Source organism: Rattus norvegicus, chromosome 6 (assembly GCF_021556685.1).
Source record: "Rattus norvegicus strain SHRSP/BbbUtx chromosome 6, alternate assembly SHRSP_T2T, whole genome shotgun sequence".
In the NCBI taxonomy this organism is placed as follows: domain Eukaryota; kingdom Metazoa; phylum Chordata; class Mammalia; order Rodentia; family Muridae; genus Rattus; species Rattus norvegicus.
This window is the reverse complement of record NC_141539.1, coordinates 20,908,416-20,933,312: the sequence shown is the minus strand read 5'-3', so window position 1 is coordinate 20,933,312 and position 24,897 is coordinate 20,908,416. Positions and strand designations below refer to the sequence as shown.

Here is a 24,897-nt window from a genome sequence, read left to right as displayed (position 1 = left end):
TGAGATCACAACGGCCAGCCCACACTTGTTAAACTTCTCCCATGCACAAAGCACACCAGGGGCTGAGGGTGGCAGCTGGACACAGGTTTATTGCCTTTCCTCCTCTCTCAGGCTGTTGCTCTTAAGGCAATTGTCCTAAACAGCAAGTAGATAATAAAATTATTAAATAAAGCCACGTGACTGGGTCAAAGGAGAATGTAGCATATGAAAAACTACCACACTTTTTAGTAACGAATTCCATAGTTGTACAATGATATTTGCAGGCCAGTGAGATGGCTCCGCTGATAAGAATGATTGCCTTGAGTGCCTCGTGACCTGAGTTAGTCCCAGCCCCCACATAAAGGCAAAAGGAGAGCCCGGCTCCACAGTTGCTCTCTGACCTCCATATGGGTGTCTCGGCATGCATGTGCCCCTCCTTAATAATATAAAGTAAAATACCCGACTTTGCTTTTTAAAATAATTTATTTTTTGTACTATGTGCTTTGGTGTTTCCCCTGATTGTGTGTCTGTACGAGTGTCAGATTTCCTGGAACTGAACAGTTGTGAGCTGCCATCTGGTTGCTGGGAATGGAATCCAGGTCCTCTGGACCAGCAGTCAGTGCTCTCAACCGCTGAGCCATCTCTCCAGTCCCCGACTTTAAGTTTCAAGTTAGAGGGTTACTTAGTTAAGTAATTCACTCTTTTGAAATTGTTTAGTCTCCTCACAGCACTACCAGATGTCCTTAATGCTTTAATTGGCAGGTGCAGGGAAGGGGAGGTGGCCTGATCCAGGACGAGGATGACGCAATGCTGAAGCTGGAGGAAAGAAGCAACAGGCACCATGGAAAAACCCAAAACTAAGCAAGGTCAGACTCCCATTTTGCTTTGGAGCTTGGGATCAGGAAACTCAGGCGTCAATCTGTCCTACCAAATGCCTTTTTTCAGTCTTCACCCTGGGGACCTTGAAAAACACAGACTTTCTGGGATACAGAAAATGCCACGGGTGTAACATGGCTTGAGCCCTTCTCCCCTCCTCAGTGATGACTTTAGGACTGCCTCAGGCCGTGTTGAACAAGGTGCATTCTCTAATAGACAGCGGCACCTTCTAGGTTCTCCAAGAAGAACAAGTAGACTCTCTTCCCCATTCTCTAGACAGAAGCAGTCACTTTTGCCTTTTACAAGGAGAAAGCAGTCAGAGAGCAGTCAGGTGGCAGCTACCAAGTGTCACACGTAGGCCTAAGGTCCTGGTCCATGTTTCTTGCCTTACTTGAGCTTGTATGGAGAGTTTTGGTAACCTCAAACCATTGGGATTTTATCGAGACAGCATCTACCAAGTCCAGGTTCTAGGCCGAGGTTATCTATCAGTTATGAGGTTAACACATAGAGGCTGGTTTTCTACACCAGTATGGCTAAGGAGAACTACGTGCACAACTGTGCAGCCGAAGGCTTGCAGTGAGGAGTTTCATGAGAGCAGCTTGCCTCGTTCGATGTGGCCTCTGTGCAATGTAATGCTGCAGGCGTAGCAGCAAATCGATTGAGCCAACGCCCTGCCTCCGTTGCCTCCTCTTCACCGCCACCCGGTGTGGTTCTGAAAGAGACTTCCTAAGCCAACCTGGCTTTCTCCCTAAGCTGCAAATGATTTTTACAGCCTGCTCCATCAACCTCATGCTTCCCTGCGTCTTCAGACTCTACTGATGGCATTCTTCCTGCCTATAATCTCGCAGAAACTTTCCATTGGCAATTTCTTCCCATCGGCTCTCCTTCCTGGTTGGATAAGTATCCCTCATCTGACTGTAGCTGTGAGATGAGGGCAGAGCACAGGACTTTGTTGATGACCAGAGAGAGAAGGCAGACACGGGGACAGTTTATGTTCCTTCCTGGTTCCTTCTTGAGATGACAGCCAAGCACCTACCTGGCTGGCTTCCCTTCCTGTTGCTATAATAACATACAACTTGAAGGACGTGGGTCTCATTTGCTTCTAAGTCCAGGTGACAGTCCCTCATGGCAGGGAGCTTGCCTAGCAAGCGCAAGGCCCTGGGTTCGGTCCTCAGCTCTGGAAAAAAAAAATAACAAAAAGAGCAGAGAGCAAGTGTGCTTTTTCTCTCCATTTTCTGAAAATGGGTTTTTAATGTGCCTGCAAATATGTATGTGCACCCCATGCATGCTTAGAGGTCAGAAGAGGGTGTCATATCTCCAGATCTCTAGTTACAGGTAATGGGAAGCAAATCCAGGTCCCCTACAAAAGCAGTAAGGGTTCTTAATTGCTGCGCCATCTCTCCAGGCCCTTTCCCTCTCCATTTTATCCAGTCCAGGATGCTCAATGAATGGCCCTGTCCCAAGTTAGCATACGTCTTTCTGCATGAATTAACCAAGACGATCCCTCAGTGACATTCTCAGAGGCCAACCCTGATCTAGACAACCCCTCAAAAGTGTACCCAGAGGATTGCCTCCTAGGTGAAAAGTTGACAATTCATTCCAACCATAACCTGGTAAAGAACAGTTATGTCCACTCAGGTAACCTTTAGTTAGTCCTAAGAATACCAGGGAGGTCCCCCCAGGTTACCCCCTCTAGCCAGTTGACTGTCACATCACTGAGTTTGGTAGAGGAACGTCCCTTCTGTGGTAAGAAAGGGTTTTCTACCGTGGTGATTGTGTCATGTAGGTTGAGTTTGCCCAGTGGGGGGAAATGGGAGCATCAGTGGCACCGGATTTGTTCTGGAATCCTCTGGTTCTTGCCAGTCGGGCACAGTTATGGGATCCTGTGTATTACTTTATTTCCCACATGTATCCAATGAGAGCCCAGACAGAGCAAGTCCGACTGATTGAACAAAGCTCTTTCTCCCTGCAGGAGAGAATGAACACATGCCGGTGAATAACCCGTCCACTCAGATTTACCAGGTGAGGCGAACGTGTCGTCCGTCGTGTGAGCCCTGCCCTGGGAGCAGTGGTGACTGTCCTCACACACAGCAGTGTTTGTCACTTAGATGCTTCCACATTTCCCTGGCTTTAACAAGGCCTAGGGGCAAGCAGGGCAGAGGCTACTCATTTTGTGCCTTTGAGAGAACTGGTTGGCAGAGGAAAGTTATTCTGTCTGTAAAGTCAGAGCACCCATACCCAACCTCTGGTTTTTATTTTATGTATGTATGTATGTATGTATGTATGTATGTATGTATGTATGTATGTATGTATTTATTTTTGTTTTGCCTATGGCACTGTCACTGTGGTCACACCAGGCAACAGCATGGCCATTAGAGAGCTCTCAGGAAGAGCTCTGCTTTCTCAGCAAGGTGTGGTGGCACACACCATAACCCCTTACAATGGGGACACTGAAACACCACTTTTACAAGTTCAAGGCTGGCTTAGAGTACACAGTGAGATCTTGTGTAAAAACATTTTAAAAAATATGCTGTTTGTTTGTTTGTTTGTTTGTTTGTTTGAGACAGGGGCTTTCTTTGTAGCTCTGGCTGTCCTGTAACTCACTCTGTAAACCAGTCTGGAACTCAGAGACCCTCTGTTGGAGCCTTTAACCCCCTTGAGTTGCTAGGATTAAAGGCATGTGCATCCACAACCTGACTAAAATATGCTTTTCTTAATTACTTCCCCACCCACCCAGGGAGCACTGAGGATTAAGAGAGTTGTTAGCATTACAAACGTTGACAGGAAAAAAAAAGCTCATTTTAAACAATGGCATAAATAGACTCTTTACAAAGATAAAGTTTTGCAAAGTATTTTTGTCACCAGAGTTCCAGTGGGCTGCCCCACTGTGCAAATAGAATTTATTTGACTTCTGGCATCTGCATGAGGAAGAGCTGACAGCTTAGCAGGTCTTGGCAGAAAGGCTCTTAATTATTATTTTTTACATTTATCTATTTTTATTTACTTTTGGGTGTATGTCTGTGTGTATATGTGTGTGTGTATATGTGTGTGTGTATGTGTGTGTATGTGTGTATGTGTATGTATATGTGTGTATGTGTGTATATGTGTGTATGTGTGTGTATATGTGTGTATGTGTATGTATATGTGTATATATGTATGTGTATATGTGTGTACATGTGTATATGTGTGTATGTGTGTGTATATGTGTGTATGTGTATGTATATGTGTGTATGTGTGTATGTGTGTGTATATGTGTGTGTGTGTGTATATGTGGATGTATATGTGTGTATATGTGTGCGTATATGTGTGTGTATATGTGTGTATGTGTATGTATATGTGTGTATGTGTGTGTATATGTGGGTGTATATGTGTATATGTGTGTATATGTGTATATGTGTGTATATGTGTGTATATGTGTGTGTGTATATGTGTGTGTGTGGCAGTCAGTTCTCTCCTTCTACCATGTGGGTCTGTGGATGGAGCTCAGGCCGTCAGGTTTGAGAGGAGAGCACTCAAGCAGGAAGACACGAGTGCAGGGGAACAGAGAGCTCAGAAGAAATGTTATTTAGATGAGTTGGATCTAAATGCTGCTAAAGTCGATGTAACAGAAGCATCCTGCATGAGTTCCTTGCTGCTGTGGGCCCAACTAGAGCAAGCCAGCATCCGGAGCATAGCGCTTTGTTGACTGTGTTGTTGCTGTTCTTAGACCAACAATGGGAAGGAGTAGAAGAAACAGCCTTGTGAGAATCTCATTCATATTGGGTGAATAGCTATTAATGTGCGAAGTCTGCTGCTTAGCCCAGTTGGAAATTAAACAGATGTAACAGACTTCCTTTTTTTTTTTTTTTTAATGTCTACAACTTTTGAAAATACATTGATGAATAGCTCATGTTAGGCAGGCTTTTGAGAAGGCTACAGTGAAGGCACTGATAAAATTCAGTAGGGAAGAGATGGAGTGCTGTTGACCAAAAGACTTGAATACAGTACCCAAGGACAAGCCAGCCATTGGACAATGGACTATTAGGGAAGATTGCTTCATACAGGGTGGCCAGCTTGAACAGAGCCTGGATAGGTGTTGATGTGATGCCTCTTGAGTCCAAGGCCTCTGAGTGCTTTCTGTGTCACTTCAGTCTGTTCTCTGAACAAAAGGCCTATGGCCTTTGGAGAGGTGTGCCTGCCTCTTGAAAGTCAGGTATGGTTTAGAATCTGTTATAGATATGTGGGTCGCTCCCTTGATGTTGACTAAATTTAGCTGTGGGTGAGGGGTGTGCCCTCATTCTCTCACTGCCACAGATTCAAGTATATCAGTTCACACTGGAGGGTTGGAGCTGGGAAAGGTTTGGTTCATTCTGATGACTCTGTCTTTGTTTTAAGAGAGCACTTCCTAAGTCTGTTAATTCTAAGAGGCCAGGTAACAGTAAGAAAATACAAAGTGCTTTAGAAGGGACAATGAAAACATTTTTCCATTTCTTGGTAGATTCCATCCCTGGCAGATGTTATTGTATTAACTTGATTTAAAAAAAAATATTTCCAGAACAGGACATAGTGGCGCAAGTCTTTCACCCCAGGCAAAGGCAGGCTGATCTCTGTAAGTTTGAAGCCAGCCAGGTAAGCAGAGTGAGTTACAGGCCAGCCAGGGTTGCATAGCGAGACCCTGCCTCAAGAGAAAACCTATTTTCCTGTTTCCTAATCTAGAATGTAAACCGAAAAGTGAGGATTTAGTGATTTGCTCTTGGTATTCTCAGCATAAACCACAGGACTTGGCTTATGAATAGTCACTAATTAGTACTTGAACACACGAGTGATGATCTGGAAGATGTGCGTATTGCTTTAAGCGAAGAGGTCTGATGCAGTCGTTCTGGCTGGTGGGGGATAGGGTTGGGAAAGAAAGATCTTCACTGTGTGCTCTAATCAAAACCAACTCCAAAATGTTTCTTTCTTTCTTTCTTTCTTTCTTTCTTTCTTTCTTTCTTTCTTTCTTTTTTTTTTTTTGGTTCTTTTTTTTCGGAGCTGGAGACTGAACCCAGGGCCTTGCGCTTCCTAGGTAAGCGCTCTAACCACTGAGCTAAATCCCCAGCCCCTCCAAAATGTTTCTTAAATGCTCAGTATGAGAAAGGTCAAGCTGGCTGTGGTGGGTAGTGGCACAGACTTTTACATGGCAGCACTCAGAATGCTGGGGAAGGCACCGGCAAGAAGATTGGAAGTTCAAAGCCAGCCTGCACCACATGGACCTTGTCTCAACAAAACAGAAGATCTAAGAAGTGCTGGCAGCAGAGCAAGTCTAACCTGAACAAGAATCTAGGAGAAACAAAAGATGAGGGGCAGGAGCAAAACCAAAGAAACCCACCAGAGTCTCTGCAATGTGATTTTAGCTCTTCAGACATCTTCAATCATGAACTACAACACAGAAGGAAATATGGTTGTTAATGGCACGCTGAAGGAAGGAGAGCTAGGGTCAGTCTCATTTTTCATTGCCTATTTTTCTTTGTAACAAAAATGTCTGTGGTAAAGGGACAGAGCACAACTGCAGTCATCTGCCTCAGACACCTGAAGAAATTTCAGAGACCTCTTCAGGCAAAACTGGGTCCCTGGCCACTCCATGGAAAAGAATTTCAGGAAAAGCCAGTGTGAGGTGGAGTTGAAGGTCATTGAAAGAGATGGTGATACGAGATTTTAAATGCAAGGACGAAGAGGGGCGTCCTCAGGAAGAAAGTATAGTGAACCCCAGAGTATGGGTGTGGGCTTCTGAGAGCCACTCTCTGCTGTATTTACAATACAGGATGTGGTGACTTCTGAAGTTATTCTCTTCAGAGAGTTGTCAAAGAAGTCAGGTGAGATCATAGGCTGTCTCCCAAGGTTCACCCAACAGGAGGACAATTAAGCAGGAAGAACTCCAGAGCACAGAGAAGATTGCTCAGTGGGTGACACATCTGTCACAAAAGCCTGACAACCTGCATTTAGAATCCCAGAAACCATGCCAAAGCCTGCAGTGCCCCTATAGAGAGTTGGGAGGAGTGTGTGAGAGAATCTCCTGTAGCACAGAACCCTGAGACTGGATTATCCAGGGGGAGTCTCACACAAAATAGAAAGTGAGCCTGCAGTTGGAGCTTGTCCTCTGACATGTCCCATGGCATGGATGCTCCTGTACCCATAAACTCAAGTATATGTGTGCACACCACACCAGTTAAGAAGAAAGCGAATAGTTTTGTTTGTGAGATTCCCAGAAAATATCTGAGAGGAGTGAGGCTCTACCCAAGGTCATACAGATCCAGGCCTGAGTCTCGGTTATTGTTATTAGTGTCACCTCTGTGTCAACAACCTTTGCAGCAGATGGTAATGATGTCAGAATTCACAGCAGTTGTAATGATGTTGGAAGCTTTGCTTCTCAGTTGACCATCGTCTTCAACAGACTCTACAGTAGAGGTGGTAGGGATGTCTTTCCCCATCCCCCATCCTTATAATTTCCTGTCTTCTTGTCTTGCCTTAAAAGTAGTTTAAAGAAATAAGCTATCTGTCTAAAAGACCTCGAATTGAATAACTACTGGCCGGGTTCATTGTGCTACCCTATGGTGGCTCATGTCTATTACTTAAGAGACAGAGACAAAGGATTGCAGAGAGTTTAAGACCAACCTGAGCTACGCTGAGTTTTAGGTTAGCCTGGGACACAATATAAGGTCATAGCTCAAACTATGGGAGTCTTGTATGTATACTAGGTTTCATTGCCCAAAAAGCCACTGAAGGTTGTCTGGAATCTTTAAAACCTTGTTAGACCTCAGTGCTTTCTGCCATTGAGAAGAATCTCCACACCAGATCAGTTAGCTCTTCCAGGCCAACGTGTCTGCGCCCATGGTCAATAACAAATGTTTCTCCACAGCAGGTTTACCTCACCTGCAGCAGGCCCTATAGAAGGACTCTTACTTAGGTCAGCTTCTACAGGAACAGCATAGGAGTGGATAAAGACATATTCTCTCAGAATTTAAATACTCAATGCCTAGTTTGTGCTTTAAACACAGCATCTCTTCTCTTCTCTTCTCTTCTCTTCTCTTCTCTTCTCTTCTCTTCTCTTCTCTCCTCTCCTCTCCTCTCCTCTCCTCTCCTCTCCTCTCCTCTCCTCTCCTCTCCTCTTCTCTTCTCTTCTCTTTTCTTTTCTTTTCTCTGTGTAGCCCTGGTTAATCTGGAATTCACTCGTAGACCAGGCTGCCTTCATACTCAGAGATTTTCCTGCCTCTGCCTTGAGTGCTGGTACAAAGGCATGTGTCACAATGCCTAGTTAAACACAGCTTCTTTGAGGATCAATACAGAGATCTAAAACCGGAAGGTGGAGGTTGATAGAAAAAACAAAACAAAACAAAACAGGTTTCCTCTGCAGTTTGAGTTAAAGGCAAAAAGCAAAACAACTCCTTTGGCATCTTTGGAGTCACAAAACATTTGGGATCTTGCTCATATAGCATCAAGGATTTTAGGAATTTTTCATAACTTGTGGAAGTTTCTCAAATCTTGACATTTATGAGTTTACAGAGTTCCTAAGGCACAGCACAGCCCCTTGAGTCTGCCTCATAGTGGTTCCCAACCTTGGTAATATGTTGGAGAGAAATGGGAAGGCTTCGTAAAACACAAGTTGGAATTCATGAGCATTTAGTTTGAGACTCAAGAGATGTTTGATAGAAAAAAAAAAAGAGGAAGATGTCTACTAGAATCATCTGGTGAAGAGTTAAGAAGTCAAGGAAGAAAGAAAACTGAGAAGTGGAAATTAAGAGCAGTAATTGGGAAGAGCTTGGACTCTCTGGTTTCTAAGATGCCCTCTGTGGAATCCTGGACTTTGAAGTTGAAGTCTCCCCAAGCGTGCTTCCAGCGGGAGCTCACCTCCAAGTCATAGAATGGCGGTATTGTGACCTCTCTAAAACAGCTTCATGAAAAAAATCAACGGGATGAGGAATGTGTTTCACTCCCTGGAGCACAAGGTAGACTTGGTTCTAAGCCCTGGGGCGGGCTGTGGGCTGTCAGATCGAAGAGCTGCAGAGAGTGCCACGTTTAGACGGAGTCTTCCAAGTGGTTTTATTCCCAAGGTCAGGTTGGTGTGCAAGACCTACCTGCCTACAGCTCAAGAAGCTTGAGGAGCCAGTCTTCTTCATGGGACTCCACCTCAGGCTCGTGCTTGTGCTCACGTGATGGCTTCCCCTCCCTGCACTGTCTGGGTTCTGATGCCGCTTAGAGGATGCAGGGCTGCTTCACTCGCGTGTGTGGGGAGAAAATGTCCAAAACAGTTATGCAGTTCCCAGAATCCTTGTATATGGTCATCAGAGAACGTGTCTGAATCTTAAAGATTTTGAGAGCTGGGGTTCTCCAGCTGAGGAAAAGTTCTCTCTACTTTTCTATTGTCTCTGCTGTTGTCTTTTGGCTTCTGGGGAAAGCCACATGTCCCCCAGGGCAGCCGTGATAACACCTGTCTCCATCTCAGGGCAGTGTAATGAAAACAAGATTGCCTTCTTCCCCTTGTAAAATCACAAAGATTAATTTAAAAGGCGCAGAGTGAGGGGCTGGTGAGATGGCTCATTAGTTAAGGGAGAGACGCTGCCCAAGCCTGGTGACCCTAGTTTCATATCTCACAAAAGGCGAAAGGAGAGAACCAACTTCGCAGTGTTGTCCTGCGACTTCCACATGTGTGCGTTCACTCCCCACAGTCATGTGATCATTCAGACGGCAATAATAGTCAACGAGAGGGATTGGAAAGGAGAGGTGGCCCACGGTGCTGTTCCCCACAGTGCTGTTCCCCAGCTCTGCCATCTGGCTGATCCGCAGGCCCCACTTATTCTCTGAAGAACGATTGCTTTGGTCCCTCTTATTTCTCCCTACTCCCAGTCCTAGAAGAAACCATTTGTAAAACAACAGGAGCCAACATCTCTCTCTGACAGACGTGGTGTAAGTCACTAAGGTGTAGTGGAGAGTGGCAGAGCAGGTTGGAATCCTTTGGATGAATTGTTTTGGAAATGTCTAGAAATTCACATGTGTAGAGACACATGTGTGGATTGCCAAGGTGCCTGGGCTTTACCTTTAGCTCCTTACTTGGTAGATATTTTAAAATTATATTTATATGTATATGTCTCTCTGTGTGTTTGTGGGCCCAAGCACAGTGCCTAAGCAGGCCGGAAGAGGGCTTCAGCTCTCCTGGAGCTGGAGTTACAGGCAGTTGTGAGCTGTGGGTGCTGGCGGCCGAGCTTTGTGCTCTGTGAGAGCAGCAAGTGCTTTGAACTACTGAGCCATCTCTCCAGATGTGATACTTTAAATTACACAATAAAAGCCTTCTGAACATTTCTGTTTTGAAGACAGATGTGGACCTAAATGTTCTACGTCTAATCAGATTATAAAATCAAGACAATAATGTTATCTTATTATTATCTTAATTTAGTCTCTGTTGAAGTGCCTCTTATATTTGTGCCAAGCCTGTGTGTGTGTGTGTGTGTGTGTGTGTGTGTGTGTGTGTGTGTGTGTGTGTGTGTGATCTTTATTTACATCCACTCATTTCGTCCTCCAGACAGCTATGGGAAATAGTTATTATTGTTATAATTACTCTACAGATGAGCACACTGCTGCCCAGAGGTTAACATTCTTCATCCCTGTCTGAGAAAGCTTAGGGTTTGAACCCTACTACTCCAAAGGTGATCTCCTCTTGTGGTTTTCAGCCAGCAGGCATGCAGCGCTCTTCCTGCCAGCCCAGACTGCCAAAGACCACTCTTGTCTCCATCCACAACATGGATCAATGCTCATGTGAAAAACGTCATTACCTCTTTTTCTGTCAAAACACAAGAAATTAAAAAAAAACCAACTTTGTTCTTTTCAAAGAAATTCTTACTAATCTATTTTTTGCTCCTATTCAAAAAATATTTATGTCTATTATTTTGATTGTTTGCACATATGTATGTTTGTGTGGTTGTTTGTACACACGCGTGTGCAACTGCCCTTGACGATCAGAAGGTGTTGGCTCCCCTGGAGTTGGTTGTGAGCTGCCTGGCACGGGTGCTGGGAACTGAGCTGGAGTCCTCTAGAAGAGCAGCCAGTGCTCTGAACCACCAAGCCAGCTCTTCAGGTCCCCTTTTATTTTTCACTTCTTCAGGGGAAAAGTACAGCTTTTCTTTACATTCTGATGATAATCAGAGACTGACTCATCACTTCTCCCACAGAATTCAGGTGCTGGATCAGAACTGTCTTCACACACATGCTTTATTTTCCTAGTAAGCAGTGCGCGCTCTCTCTCCCTCTCTCTCTCTCTCCTTCTCCCTCTCCCTCTCCCCATCTCTCTCTCCCTCCTCTCCCTCCTCCCCCCCTGTCCTCTCTCTCCCCCCTCCTCCTCCCCTCCTCTCCCCACTCTTGTAACCCTGGCTGTGTGGGACTAAGACCAAGCTGGCCTTGAAATCAGAGATTCTCCTGCCTTTGCCTCCTAAGCTGGGATTAATGGTATGGGCCATCACCGCCCAGTTTCAGCCTCATTCTTGTGTCAAGGGCTCTTTAATAATGGCAGCATGGATGAGGACCTGAACCAACTGTTTATTTTGTTGTTGCTTGTCCAGCTTCAGTGCATACTGCATAGGTGACCTATAGGATGAATAGGGGCAGAGTCACCTAAAAGATCCAGATTTGGGTAAACAAATGAAAGAGGTCAAGGGGACACTTATAAAAACTTACAGCAAGCCTAGTTCACTCTTCCCAAATTATTTAGCTGCAGGCCCTGGCCTCGGAACTGAAAACTGGCTTCACAGAAGCAATGCAGGAACTGACACGGATCCAACATGGAGAATATGCTTTGGAAGAGAAGGTCAAGAGCTGCAGATGTTCCATGGAAGAGAAAGTCACCGAGATGAAGAATTCCTTAAACTACTTCAAGGTGGGAGCCTCTTTTATTTCCCTGAGGAAAAGAGTATGCTGGTCCCAGTACCGGAAGCAGGAAGTTTGCCTTTTCTTATAGCATCAAGGATAAGAACGTTTCCTCTGAGTCATTTGTTAGTCACCATGGAACAATAGCTACCTCATGGTTAGCAGTTTCAGAGCTCTGTGTTGAAATTAGAGACCACTGAGAGAGCATACTTCACCTCTCATTGCCCACTCACTCAAAAGTACACAACTAGGCAAAGGCATATGGGAGACTGACTGCCATGTTCTTTTACCCATGCACCAGTGTAAAAGGTTGCAATTATTGCCTTGTAGGAAGAGCTGAGCAATGCGATGTCCATGATTCAGGCCATCACTTCCAAACAAGAGGAGATGCAGCAGAAAATCGAACAGCTTCAGCAGGAGAAGAGAAGAGAATCTCGAAAGGTTAAAGCCAAGTGAGTATCTTAAGCATATCCACTCGGGGCAAACCCTTAAGCCATGGCTCTACCACAGAAGCGCTGAGAAAACTCCCAGCTATCAGCACATAAGGAGTGTGCTTCTGAGCAGCATAGACCAGCCTGTGCTGGGAGGGAGGAAGCCGAATGTTCCTGGTTAATACCTGGGCTGGAGGGATGGCTTAATGGTCAAGAATACTGGCTGCTCTTGCAGAGGACCAGAGTTCAGTTCCCAGAACCACATCAGGTGGTTTACAGATGCCTGGAACTCCAACTCCAGGGAATCCAGCACCCTCTTCTTGCCTCTGTAGGCAAATGCGTGTGCACACCCATGCACACGTGCATACAAACAACAACAAAACAAAAACCCAAAACACCACGAATCCATAAAAGCTCGGATCTTAGAACACACAAATGTCCTGATGTAAGCTAGCTAGTGAGCTGGTCATATCGGTGAGCTCTGGGTTTGATTGAAAGACTCTGCCTCAGTGTCAGCAGGTGAAGGGTAATGGAGGATATACAACCTCACCTCCAGGCCTCCACACGCATGAGCACATGTCTACATATATGTGTCCACATACAAGCAAACATACAAACTCATATGCAAATGGGAAAGTGGATAGTATAAAAACGGATGGTAGTACTCCATGAGAAAATATATTTAACACAATATGAAATGAAATTAAAATGATATTCGATGTGTCCCTGGTTTGATTTTAGATGTAAAGACTTATAAATTGATAACCAGAGAGTGATTGTTGTTTTAAGACCATGAGACACCAGTGTCACAGCTTCTCCAGTGTCACTATTATTTAACTTGGGTAGCTGAACAAAAAATTAGTCAGCGCCTCAAACATAGAAACAAGTTAATTTTCACCAGTAAATAGTTGCAGTCTTCGCGGTATGTCATGGGAATCATAGTTACTCGAGCCTGGAAACAGTTATGGATACGTTTTTCCGGGTGAAATGCTATTGCTTCCTGGTACTTTGCGATGGAGATGTTAAGGAAATGTAAGTCATCCCAAGTAAATACTCAACACTGCAAACTTTAAAGAGCCTGATAAGAGCTAGGCGTGGTGGCCATGCCTTTAAACCTAGCAATCGCAGAGGCAGGAGGCTCTACTGGGCAGGGTCTACACTACAAGCCCCAGGCTAGCCAGGGCTCCATAGTGAGATCCAACTGAAAATTAAAACAAAATCAAACATTCTAGTGACAGGGAAGCCAGTAATAGAAAATAAGAATGAAAACGTCACAAATGGATGCAATTTATAATACTTAAAGTTGGTGAGTTAAATTGAATCATACAAACTGTTTGGCTTTACCCATCAATAATTCATTAAAAAAAAAAAACAACCATATAGTTTAACCCATGTGTGCCTTGGCTGCACATTAAAAAAAAAAAAAAAAGGAAAATTTATACAGCTCAAACTGAAAATTCATTTCTCTGGTATTATTTGAATTGAGCCTTTCCTAATCTATCAGATTAAGAACCAAATTCCTTTCTGTTGTCTCCTTTGCTAGGAAAGCACAAAAGGAAGAACATGGTGCACAGGCCGGACCTGCATCTGCGCCTGCGTCTGCGCCTGCGCAAGGAAGCCCCTTCCGCTCCATCAATGTCCCAGAGTCTGGTCTCCCCAGTGAAGACTTCACCAACATGTTGCCTTCTCAGACTTATGAAAAAGGTACAGCTCATAAACCTTGGGGGATTAACCACACATCTTTCTTCCTGATTCCTAGGGCTTGAGTAAAAGTGCGAATGAACTCACACTCTCCTTCCTCATCAGAAGAAAATACAATATTGCTATATTGCCCAGAACTTTGCTAGTATCTAGGCTATAGAAGGCAGTAGATGACCTCAGGGTTCCTGAATGACTGCCCTGCTTTAATGTTTTCTCTTTGTGGAAAATACTAATTTTGACATTGCTTCTAAGTGTCAATTAGATTAAAAATAATTTAGTGCAGCCAGTATTATACCAACTATAAGAGAACTGGATTTTCAAAAGCGTCATTCTAAATAGTTATCTACTGGTACTGTAACTAGGGCCCCATGTTTCTCTGAGAGCCAGGCTGGTGCTGTCTGTGAGCTCCTGAGTGTACAGATGTGGCAAGATGGAGTGTTGGCGGTACCAAAGGAGCTGCTGTTCAAGGATTGTGATTCTGGACCTGTGTTCCAATCAAGAAAAAATAAAACAAGTCAAAATTTGCTACATCATTATATTCTTGAGAGTGTCTAACAAAGTACCTATGTACAGAAAAATTAATGTAGAAATCACCAACGTTTGAATCTCTTTCTCTTTCACTCTCTCTCTCCCCTTCCCCCTCCCTCTTTCCCTCTCTCCCTTTCCTCCTCTTTCCCCTTGTTTTAGTCGTGTATAGGAAGTCCTGAAAAGGTAGTCTAAATGATTTTCAACCAGGTGTCAACAGCTCAATGGCAGGGCTGCTGATTTTGTATCCTGAGGGCTCAGGAACAATGTGTTTTACTGATTCCCAGACAGTAAGCGTGTTACGAGTAACCAAATGTAAAGTGCTAAGGCGAGTGGCTTTCACCCGGTGAACTTCTGAGTGCAGACTCACTCGGCTATCAGCCATTTGCTTGTACGTATGAGCACGTCTTCCAGCAGCTGTAAGTGCAGTCTGTGGACAGTGGCTTGATCCCTCTGGGAGGAGGCTCCGTTGGTGGGCTGTACAGCGTGAGGAGCAAGATGGATCAAGATGGCCACGAAGGCCAAGAGCCCAAGATGGGCTCAGGGTAGACTAGGTCAGATCAGTCCCAGGTCTGGGGCAGCCGTGTGCAGTCACTAGATAGACCCTTAAAAACTAGATTTACAAAGCACATCTGTAACACAGTGTGCACACAATGGATGGCAGCCCTCTTAGGCTGGAATTCGTCCATGGGTTTATTTTTAATCCACTGAAAACAGCTAACCCAGATGATTGCAGTGCCCACATGCATGTGCTTATTGAAAATGTTTTACTTACTATTGTTAGTATGTATGGGTGTGTGTGTATGGTTGTGTGTGTATGACTTCAAGTGAGTGTGTACCACAGCTCAGGTATGGAGGTTGGCCACTTTTAACTATGGGTTCTCTCTTTCCATCATGAATTTCAGATCAAAGTCAAGTTGTCAGCCTTTTACAGCAAGCAGCTTTCTCTCTTGGGTTGTCTCACCGGCTGGATTGAAATGATCTGCTCACTGGCAACCTCTCCTTCCTTCCTTCTTCCTTCCCTCCTTCCTTCCTTGTGCTAGGGACATAGTCATAGTTTGTTCTACCACGCTCTGTACAAAATTTGAGATGTTGCCTTTACTACAACATCATGCATATACTTCATATTAGAAGTCAGAATTAAAGGATCAAACCTTCAAAACTGTTGGTTTAGCCCTTTTTAATGACACAATGGTGTGACTCTTGTCTGTTACCTCAAATTCAGTAGCTCCAAGCAGCAAACAGTCATTACCCAGGTTTCTCTGAGCCACGGTTAACCTGAGTACCACTCACTTGAGGTCCCTCCTGAGGTAGGTTGCCACCGAGGTACTGCCAAACCTGTTGTGCCATGTGACGGCTGTACACAGAGGGCATTTTTCCCCAGGCATTGCGGTCCCTGTGATGCGGGCTTTCCCCACATGGCACCTGCTTACCCCGGGGTACGTGGTCTGACAGGATGCTCAGAACAAAAGCTGCAGCTTTGCATAACCTACTCGTTGGCGAAGCATCTTGTCCTTCCCGCGTGTTCTGTTCCTCAGAAGATAATCACGAAGCCCAGCATCGCTCACAGGAGCAGTCACAGGATAAGAAAGCCTTGGGATGGGAAAACTGCAGAGCCATCTTGGATGCTGTTTACCACAATGGCTGACCCCCTTTCATTTTTTTCTTTTTTAAAAAAGTTTTGCTTTTAATTATTTAAAATCGCATGTACTTGTCTGCCTGGGTCTGTCTGTGAATGCGCAGTAGAGACATTAGCTCTCCCTGGGTCTGGAGTTACAGGCAGTGATAACACACCCAGCATGAGTGCTGGGAATTGAACTCAGGTCCTCTGCAACAGTAGTGCATACTCTTAACCTCAGAGCTGTCTCTCCTACCCTCCATCTTAAAAAATAGCCTCCTTATGTAGGTCTTCTGTTGTGAAGCTTCATTCACATACCTTATAATTGAAGAAATGAGGTAACACTCAGGTTTATTAATTTTATGTGTATTAACATTTTGCTGACACGTATGTATGTGTACCACGTGTGCTTGATGTATATGGGGGTCAGAAGCGGGAGATTCTTGCATTAAATAATAAAAAGGCTGCACCATCCCACCAGAGAGCGCTGGCTACTCTCTGGCCTCGGCTGTCTCACCGCCTCCATGGCTAGCCCCATGTAGGGACTCCCCATCCTGTGGTCAGTTGTCACAAACCCCTGTAACCCAGCAAAATCAAAACTCAGCAAAGTGGCCAGATATAAAATTAACTGAAATAAATCAGTAGCCTTTTTTTATACAAATGATAAACAGGCTGAGAAAGAAATTAGGGAAACAACTCCCTTCCCAATAGCCACAGATGATATAAAAATCTTGGGGTAACTCTCACCAAACAAGTGAAAGATCTGATGACAATAACTTCAAGTCTCTCAAGAAAGAAGTTGAAATCTCAGAAAATGGAGAGATCTTGCATGCTTATGGATTAGCAGAATTAACATAGTAAAAATAACCATCCTACCAAAGGCAATCTACAGATTCAATGCAATTCCCATCAAAATCCCAACACAATTCTTCAAAGACATGGAAAGAGCAATTCTCAAATTCATCCAGAAAGGCAAAAAACCCAGAATAGCGAAAACAATTCTTAGCAATAAAAGAACGACTGGGGGAAATCACCATCCCTGACCTCAAGCTCTACTACAGGGCAATAGTGATAAAAACTGCATGATAGGGGTTGGGGATTTGGCTCAGTGGCAGAGCGCTTGCCTAGGAAGTGCAAGGCCCTGGGTTCGGTCCCCAGCTCCGAAAAAAAGAACCAAACCAAACAAAACAAAACAAAACAAACAAACAAAAAAACTGCATGATATTGGTATAGAGACAGATGGGTTGATCAATAGAATAGAATTGAAGACCCAGAATTAAAACTACACATTTGCATAATTATCCTTCTTAAGGCCTACTTATTCTTGTTCTGAATATCTGAGAGCTAACACCTTTCTGTGCTGGATCAAACCTATAGGAATTTTTGTTGTTTGAATGGATGCCACTTGTGGGCATTTAAAAAAGATTTATTTATTTTATGTATATGAATACACCCCAGACACACCAGAAGAGGGCATCAGATCCCATGACAGATGGTTGTGAGTCACCATGTGGTTGCTGGGAATTGAACTCAGGACCTCTGGAAGAGCAGTCAGTGCTTATAACCACTGAGCCATCTCTCCAACCTGGCTTATGGGCATCTTTAACAGTTGAGAAACTAGCTTTGGCCCCACTATCCTGCATCAACTTCTCTCTGTCTCTCTCATCTATGATGAAACCATAAAATCTGTGAGTCTGTCCTTTTCTTGGGTCATAGAAGGTGCTTAATTCATGTTGGTAGAATGGCTGCTGAATTAAGTTTTCTTTTCTCTGCAGCCCAAGAGTCAAGATCTGTTCATGTAGGAGATGGCAATGTGAAGGGGATGATGGGTCCTGGTAAGTGGCTCCTCTTGGTTTAAGTTTTTATTGTTGTGCGTGTGTGTGTGTGCGTGCGTGCGCCTGTGTGTGTGTGTGTGTGTGTGTGTGTGTGTATGTGTGTGTTCGTGCTCGAGCACATGATACTGCACCGGGCTGGAGATCTGTGTGAAGTTGGTTCTCTCCTCAGGTTATTGGGCTTGCAAGGCAAACACTGCCTGCTGCCCCAATTAAACTGTCCAGGTACCTTCACTGCCAGGCCCGAGCCAAACAGGAAAGGACTCAGACATGTTAATCCCTTTCTTCACTCTGACAAATACCTGAAAAAAACCACTTAAAGGAGAAGTTTATTTTAGTTCCTGGTTTCAAAGGTTTTGATCCAAGGTCAGCTTGCTTCACTGCTGCAGACACGAGCAGACACTGCAGCCTGTGGTATAAGGTTCTTACTTCATGGCACCCAGGAAGCAGAGCGAATAATAGGAAGGGACTGGGGACAAGGCACACATCAAGACATATCCCCAGTGCCCAATTTCTCCCAAATATGCCCTACCTTTCATAGTTTTATCACCTCCAAATGGAATGATTTGAAAGTGGAATCCATTGTTGGATTGATCTCCCAGAGAGGTAGAGCCCTCGGTATCCAGCCACTTCCCTAAGGCCTCAGTCTTACTGCTGCTCGCATCGAGGACCGTGCCCTCCATGCCGGACCTTTCCGAAGAGGACACTTCCTATTCAAATCCTAAAACCAGATGAGAGTAATCATCTTCCTCACTTCCCTTCCTACCCACATGCTGGCCCCGAGGCTCATTTAAATCGAGGAGAGAGGAGAGCCAGTAAATTTTAAGAAGAATAAACCAGCATTCTTATTTCTTTCTCATCCCATTTACTAATAAAGCTAGCATTTGCTGAGGTCCCACAGTGAGATACTCTGGGGCACACATTTTTCTTGCCTCACATACTTTATATTTAATCCAAAACTTATGTAATTGATGATTCTCCAGAATTTGGGCATTATTTAATCTTCCCTCCATTCTCCTCTCCTTTTCTCCTAACTTAGCATCCTAGGATAAAGGGACTAAATAACAAACCAAGCACCCTGTCACCGCCAAGATGGCTCTAGTGCTCTTCCCTCTCTCCTTCTGTACTTCCTCCTAACACTGCTGCAGGTGCCTGCCATGCTGACCGGAAGCAAGGAGATACAGGGAGTCAGGCGTGCTGCTCTAACTTTTGGTTAACGTGTTGGTATAACTTGTCTACTCTAGTCTAGTCTAGTCTAGTCTAGTCTAGTCTAGTCTAGTCTAGTCCAGTCCAGTCCAGTCCAGTCCAGTCCAGACTAGTCTAGTCTAGTCTAGTCTAGTCTAGTCTAGTCTAGTCTAGTCTAGTCTATTGAGGCACAGTCTCACGTAGCTTCGCTGGCCTTGCACGTTTTCCGAAGCTAAGGGTGATAATATCCAACGAACTCTTGATCTTCCTGCCTCCACCTCCCAAATGCTGAAATTGCAGGCGTGTACTACCATGCTGGGATTTTCAAAAGCTTACTTATTTTGTGGAATCCATGTATGAAGACAAATTAGAGGACACATGGACCAGAAAAAGGGAGAGAGGTGACTGCTTACATTTTGGGACACTCTTAACCCTTATTCCACATACTTAATCTTCTAGATATGAGGTACCCATCTAGCAGTATATTAGTTAAGAATTAGTAACAAATACTATTTCCTTTTTCCTTTTTTTTTTCTTTTCTTTTTTTTCGGAGCTGGGGACCGAACCCAGGGCCTTGCGCTTGCTAGGCAAGCGCTCTACCACTGAGCTAAATCCCCAACCCACTATTTCCTTTTTCAAAAAGAAAGTTCAAATGGGTAAAGGACACCAAAACATGATGCACAGAATCAACTAAGCAGGGCCCATAGGGGCTCACAGAGGTGGAAGAAACAATCAGGGAGCCAGCATGGGTCTGAGCTAGGTCCTCTGCATACATGCTGTGGTTGTGTAGCTTGGCCTTCATGTGGGACTCGTAACAATGTGAGAGGGACTCTTTTGCCTGTGCTTGGGACCCTTTCCCTCCTACTGGGATGCCATGATATATCGTCCAGCCCTGGTACAGGTTTTGTGCCTAGTCTTATTATATCTTGTTAAGCTATGTCAGTGGACATCCTTGGGAGGCCTGCTCCTTTTTTGAAGGGAAACGGAGGAGGAATGGATTTGGGAGAGAGGAGAGGCAAGGAGAAGAACTGAGAGGACTGGAGGGAGGGATGTGAGAGAAGAATAAAAGGGTTTTGGCTTTGTAATTTTCTAAAAAAGTTTTTGTCTAGCAGGCATTGTTTTTCAGGAGTGAACCCAACAACTCCAGAATCAGATGAAAACCTTAAGCCTTCTCTCTCAGCTGAGATCCAGTCCAAGGGCCACCACACATCTGGCCTGTGGAGACAGCCTAAGGACGGCAAAGAATGGGGCGAGGAATATGTCACAAAAGATCACCCAGATAAGCTGAAGGACTCGGGCCAGGGTAGACACAGCTCTCTGGAAAATGTTCTATGTGAAACCTCTTTAGCCGGTAAGTTCTGAGGGGGGATGTGGGTGGGAGTATGAAAGAAAGAGATGTGCAGGAGGCTGGAACAGGAGGACCAGAACCCTGGCAGTGTAGATGAAGTGGACATGTGGAACCACTGATTCTTTTTTTTTTTTTAAAGTAACAAACATTTTTATTATATTTGAGTGGGTCAGACATTTGGTTAAAGCTGAGTTGTGTTTATGAGTCTTTTACAAGGATTTGACAGAGGACTTATGTAGAACCACAGTGTCATACCTGTGAGAGTGGTCATACCTGTGAGGTTGTCATACTGTGAGGTTTGTCATACCTGTGAGGGTGGTTATACCTATGAGGTGGTCATACCTGTTGGGGTGGTTAGATCTGTTAGGGTGGTCATACCTGTGAGGGTCGTTATACCTGTGATAGTGGTCATACCTGTGGGGTGGTCATACCAGTAAGGGTGGTCATACCTGTGGGGGTGGTCATAGCGGTGAGGTTGTCATACCTGTGAGGGTGGTCATACCTGTGAGGGTTGTTATACCTGTGATAGTGGTCATACCTGTGGGGTGGTCATACCTGTGAGGGTGTTCATACCTGTGGAGGTGGTCATTAGCTGTGAGGGCACCACTGATTCTTTTCAGGATGAAGTCCCTAAAGCCTACAGAGGTGAAGGGACTTAGCAGGGGTGGGGGATGCAGGGGGCGCATACTCTGGTGGAACCACCACCTCAATGGTGGATGTTTATGGCATTCTGTACTGTAGTGCTTCAGAAACAAACAAACGAAAAGCTAAGGTTCTTGGAGAATATCTATTTAGTCAGCCAATCATTTATGAGTAGTCTGCCATCAACATGTTAAACCCTGCAAAGGCCTCCTGCCTTCCTTTCTGCTTTCCTTTCTCTCCATCCTTCCTTCTATGGAGAATGACAGCAGCATTCTCCACACTGAGGTAGTAATTAAATAGAACTAAAAGTTTTTAAATTATTAACAAGAAACCTTAGCCACTTCCTTGAGCTTTTTGATAGCTTATCTTGTTTCTTATTGCTTGTGTTTTAACGTTTTGGTTGTGCTGTGATAGAACAGCACAACTAAGGCAACGTATAAAAGAAATCGCTTACTTTGGCTTCCGGCTTTAGAGGGATAGAAGTCATGCTGTTAGAGCAAAGGCATGGCTGATAGCTTTCTTTTTGACCTACAACCATGAGGCAGAGAGAGAGAGAGAGAGAGAGAGAGAGAGAGAGAGAGAGAGAGAGAGAGAGAGAGAGAATCTCACTTGGAATCATATGAATCCTTTGAAACATCAAAGTCCACCTGCAGTAGCACATCTCTTCAACAAGGCCATAACCCAATCCTTCCTAAACAGTGCCATCAACTGGGGACCAAGGATTTGAGCCTTGGGGCCATTTTTACTCACACCATCTAACTTGCTTCATATTTTATGCTATTTTATAAATACTACTTTGTTTAAAGTTTATTTACATAGAGTAAAATTCACATTTAAACTTAAAAACATTTTACTATGTATGCGTGTATGTATAGTGTATATGTACAGGTATGTATGCTATAGTAGTGTAGGCTAGTGTGTGAGCATGGAGGCCGTGTGGCTATAATCGCTGAGCAGCTTTGTAGGTATTAGCTTCTGAGTATAAGGATTAACTAATTTTTAATTAATTCTTTATTGTATATACTTTCTTTTCATCATATTTATCACAGCCCTCAACTCCTCCCAGATTCAACTCCTCACTCTCTACCCTCTGCTAACTTTGTGTCCTTATTTTGTGTTGTTTTTATAAAATAATCCAATTTGTGTTGCCCATAAGCTCCAGGATGTGGGGCCAGCCACTGGGGCAGTGTCAGTCCCCTGAGAGCCACACCCAGAAGAACCGACTCTCTCTCAGCTCGACTTTTTTCCGAGCTTTGGCTGTGATCACTGTCAAGATCAACATATATTTCTGCTGTGCTGGGAATTTATCTCATGCTTCATGTTAGCCAACATCTAGGTAAAGAACCACTGTGACTACTGTAAAGTCCCATCTGTTCTTGAACTTCACATAAATAGGATAATGCTTTACCTGTTCTCTTGTGCCTAGTCTCTCTCTCTCTCTCTCTCTCTCTCTCTCTCTCTCTCTCTCTCTCTCTCATTACATGTTTTCCAGATTCTTCTACATCGTCCCATGTAATCTACTCTGTAGCTCATTCTTTTTTATTGACCACACTGAACATCTTCATCATATTTTTTTTTTCCGGAGCTGGGGACCGAACCCAGGGCCTTGCGCTTGCTAGGCAAGCGCTCTACCACTGAGCCAAATCCCCAACCCCTCATCATATTTTTAAAAACATTTATTTACTTATGAGTGTTAGTACACTGTCGCTGTCTTCAGACACACCAGAAGAGGGCATCAGATCCCATTACAGGTGGTTGTGAGCCACCATGTGGTTGCTGGGAACTGAACTCAGGACCTCTGGAAGAGCAGTCAGTGCTCTCAACCACTGAGCCTTCTCTTCTGCTCCCATCGTATTTTAAAATTCCATAATCCAGGGCTGGAGAGATGGCTCAGTGGCTAAGGGCACTGGCTGCTCTTCCAGAATTTGGTTTGAGCTTCACGTGGCAGCTCGCAAGCAGTCCCAGGATTTTTGTTTTTCTCCATGTAACAAAAACTCTATCATATATATCGATTTTTATCATTATATTCTTTTATTTATTTTGCTTAGAGACCTCAGGCACCTTGCTCCACCTGTGGCCCATTACACTGCCGTCATCCTGGTTTAACAGAAAAGCATTTTTCTCTTATCAGTTTGAAGCAGTTCTTCCACTGTCTTTCAGTTCCAAATGTTGCTATTGGAAAGCCCAACATTCCTCACATCTTTAGTTCTTTGAGTGTTACCCAGTATATATGTCTTTCTATCTCTGTATGTCCTGGGGGTGGAACTCAGGTCCTCAGGCTTAGCAGCAAGTGCCTTTACCCTCTGAGCCTCTATTTGGTATCTTTTAGGGGCTTCTTTTTAAACCCAAAGTGTTACAACTTCACAAGGATGTGGTGGTCCTTAAGATGATGTGTGATCGGGGCTGGGGATTTAGCTCAGTGGTAGAGCACTTACCTAGGAAGCGCAAGGCCCTGGGTTCGGTCCCCAGCTCCGAAAAAAAGAACCAAAAAAAAAAAAAAAAAAAAAGATGATGTGTGATCTTTTCCATCATTTGTGCAGAAAATAAAGGACCCTCCTTCTGTAACACATGTCCTGGAATACGTGTGCCCATCCCTCCACTATTAATTTCTCAATATTATCTCAGCTATAGTTTTCCTTTTCTTTGAAGCTTCTGATTTAATGTTAGGTCCCCTAGTTTTATTTTTTCATGGGCCAATTTTTCTTCAAAGCATATTTCCCTTCTGCACTTGTCTTCTCCTGAGGGTGAAGGGAGATGTCTTTGGCTTGATCTACTCTTAAAATTTTCTATTTCTTTTTAAATGTCAACGAGTTGGGGTTGGGGATTTAGCTCAGCGGTAGAGCGCTTGCCTAGCGAGCACAAGGCCCTGGGTTCAGTCCCCAGCTCCGAAAAAAAAGAAAAAAAAATGTCAAGGAGTTTCTTCTTCTAAAATAGCACCCAGTAATGTTTAAATGGCTAGAATATTTTGCACAGCTTTTCGAGAATAGTAATTGTAAGATTTGCCATGCATCTCAGGGTTTCCCTGGGGAAGGCAGTGAAGGGATATGGAGTCAGAGATCAGGGTCTACAGTTGCTTTACCTTTGGCTAGTCTTCTGTCTTCTTCAACTCTTTGCTCTTCTGTGAGGAAAGCAGCTGGCTTCTAGTAATCAACTCCTGCTGTTAGCAGCAGGGGATTAAGAAAAAAAAAGGCTCAAGGGTCCCTTGCTGGCCTTGCCAGAGGCTTGGACTTTGTTAGTTCTTCATGAACCAGAGAGACAAGAAAAGGAAGAAAGAGAGGTGAAACAGGGAAAAGAGAGAACCGAGGCTCGTGGAAAACACTCTGGCTGAAGTTGGAGAGCTGCACTGTTGCTTTACTTCAGTGTTGATAATGTTCCTCTAAAACGTTACCTCATACAACTACCTGCAGGATAATTGACTACATGGTTTTCTAAATACTTCTACATTCCAATAGATTCAGAGTAAGTTAAAGGCAATCATTTATGTCTTAGATCAGTAAGACTTAAGGAGTTACAACAGAATTGTTTAATATGTCTTTCCATGAAGACTAATATTTGACTAAACATTTATTATCTGTTACTAACTCCATAAGTTCATTATAAGTTTAAAGCTATAATCTTTATGTCACAAATTAGCACAGTTTTGTCAAGAAAAAAATCATCTGCCTTGTGTCTTATGATTTTAAAGTTTTGTATAAACTAGTCAAGATTGTATTTTCTGTCCTTGCACCTACAATAAATTGTCCGCTCCCAGTTTACCACCTTTAGTTACCAGATAATGATCTCACAGCTAACCTAGAAGGAATGTTTTCCTCCATTGTAAATTTGTTCCAAGCCTGATTTGTTTTCCTAGTGCAATCATCGAGTGACACATGAAGACTTACAGAGCTCTGT

General features: G+C 44.0%; 1 protein-coding gene across 23 annotated transcripts in view; it reads left to right on the top strand.

Annotated features, from left to right (window-relative positions):
- The window catches only part of Arhgef33 (Rho guanine nucleotide exchange factor 33), a 127,831-nt gene that overhangs the window by 29,094 nt on the left and 73,840 nt on the right, over nt 1–24,897 (top strand). For 12 of the 23 annotated variants that reach the window (XM_087554230.1, XM_087554229.1, XM_087554239.1 and 9 more), the window contains exons 1-7: nt 770–845; nt 2,828–2,877; nt 11,570–11,734; nt 12,055–12,176; nt 13,699–13,859; nt 17,775–17,834; nt 20,143–20,367. In XM_087554230.1, the coding sequence (XP_087410356.1) occupies nt 821–845; nt 2,828–2,877; nt 11,570–11,734; nt 12,055–12,176; nt 13,699–13,859; nt 17,775–17,834; nt 20,143–20,367 (808 nt within the window). In that variant the 5' untranslated portion in view covers nt 770–820. Of the gene's footprint in view, nt 1–741; nt 846–2,827; nt 2,878–11,569; nt 11,735–12,054; nt 12,177–13,698; nt 13,860–17,774; nt 17,835–20,142; nt 20,368–24,897 lie in introns of those variants that run through there. The other 11 variants (XM_087554231.1, XM_087554245.1, XM_087554244.1 and 8 more) reach the window with 3 other exon arrangements.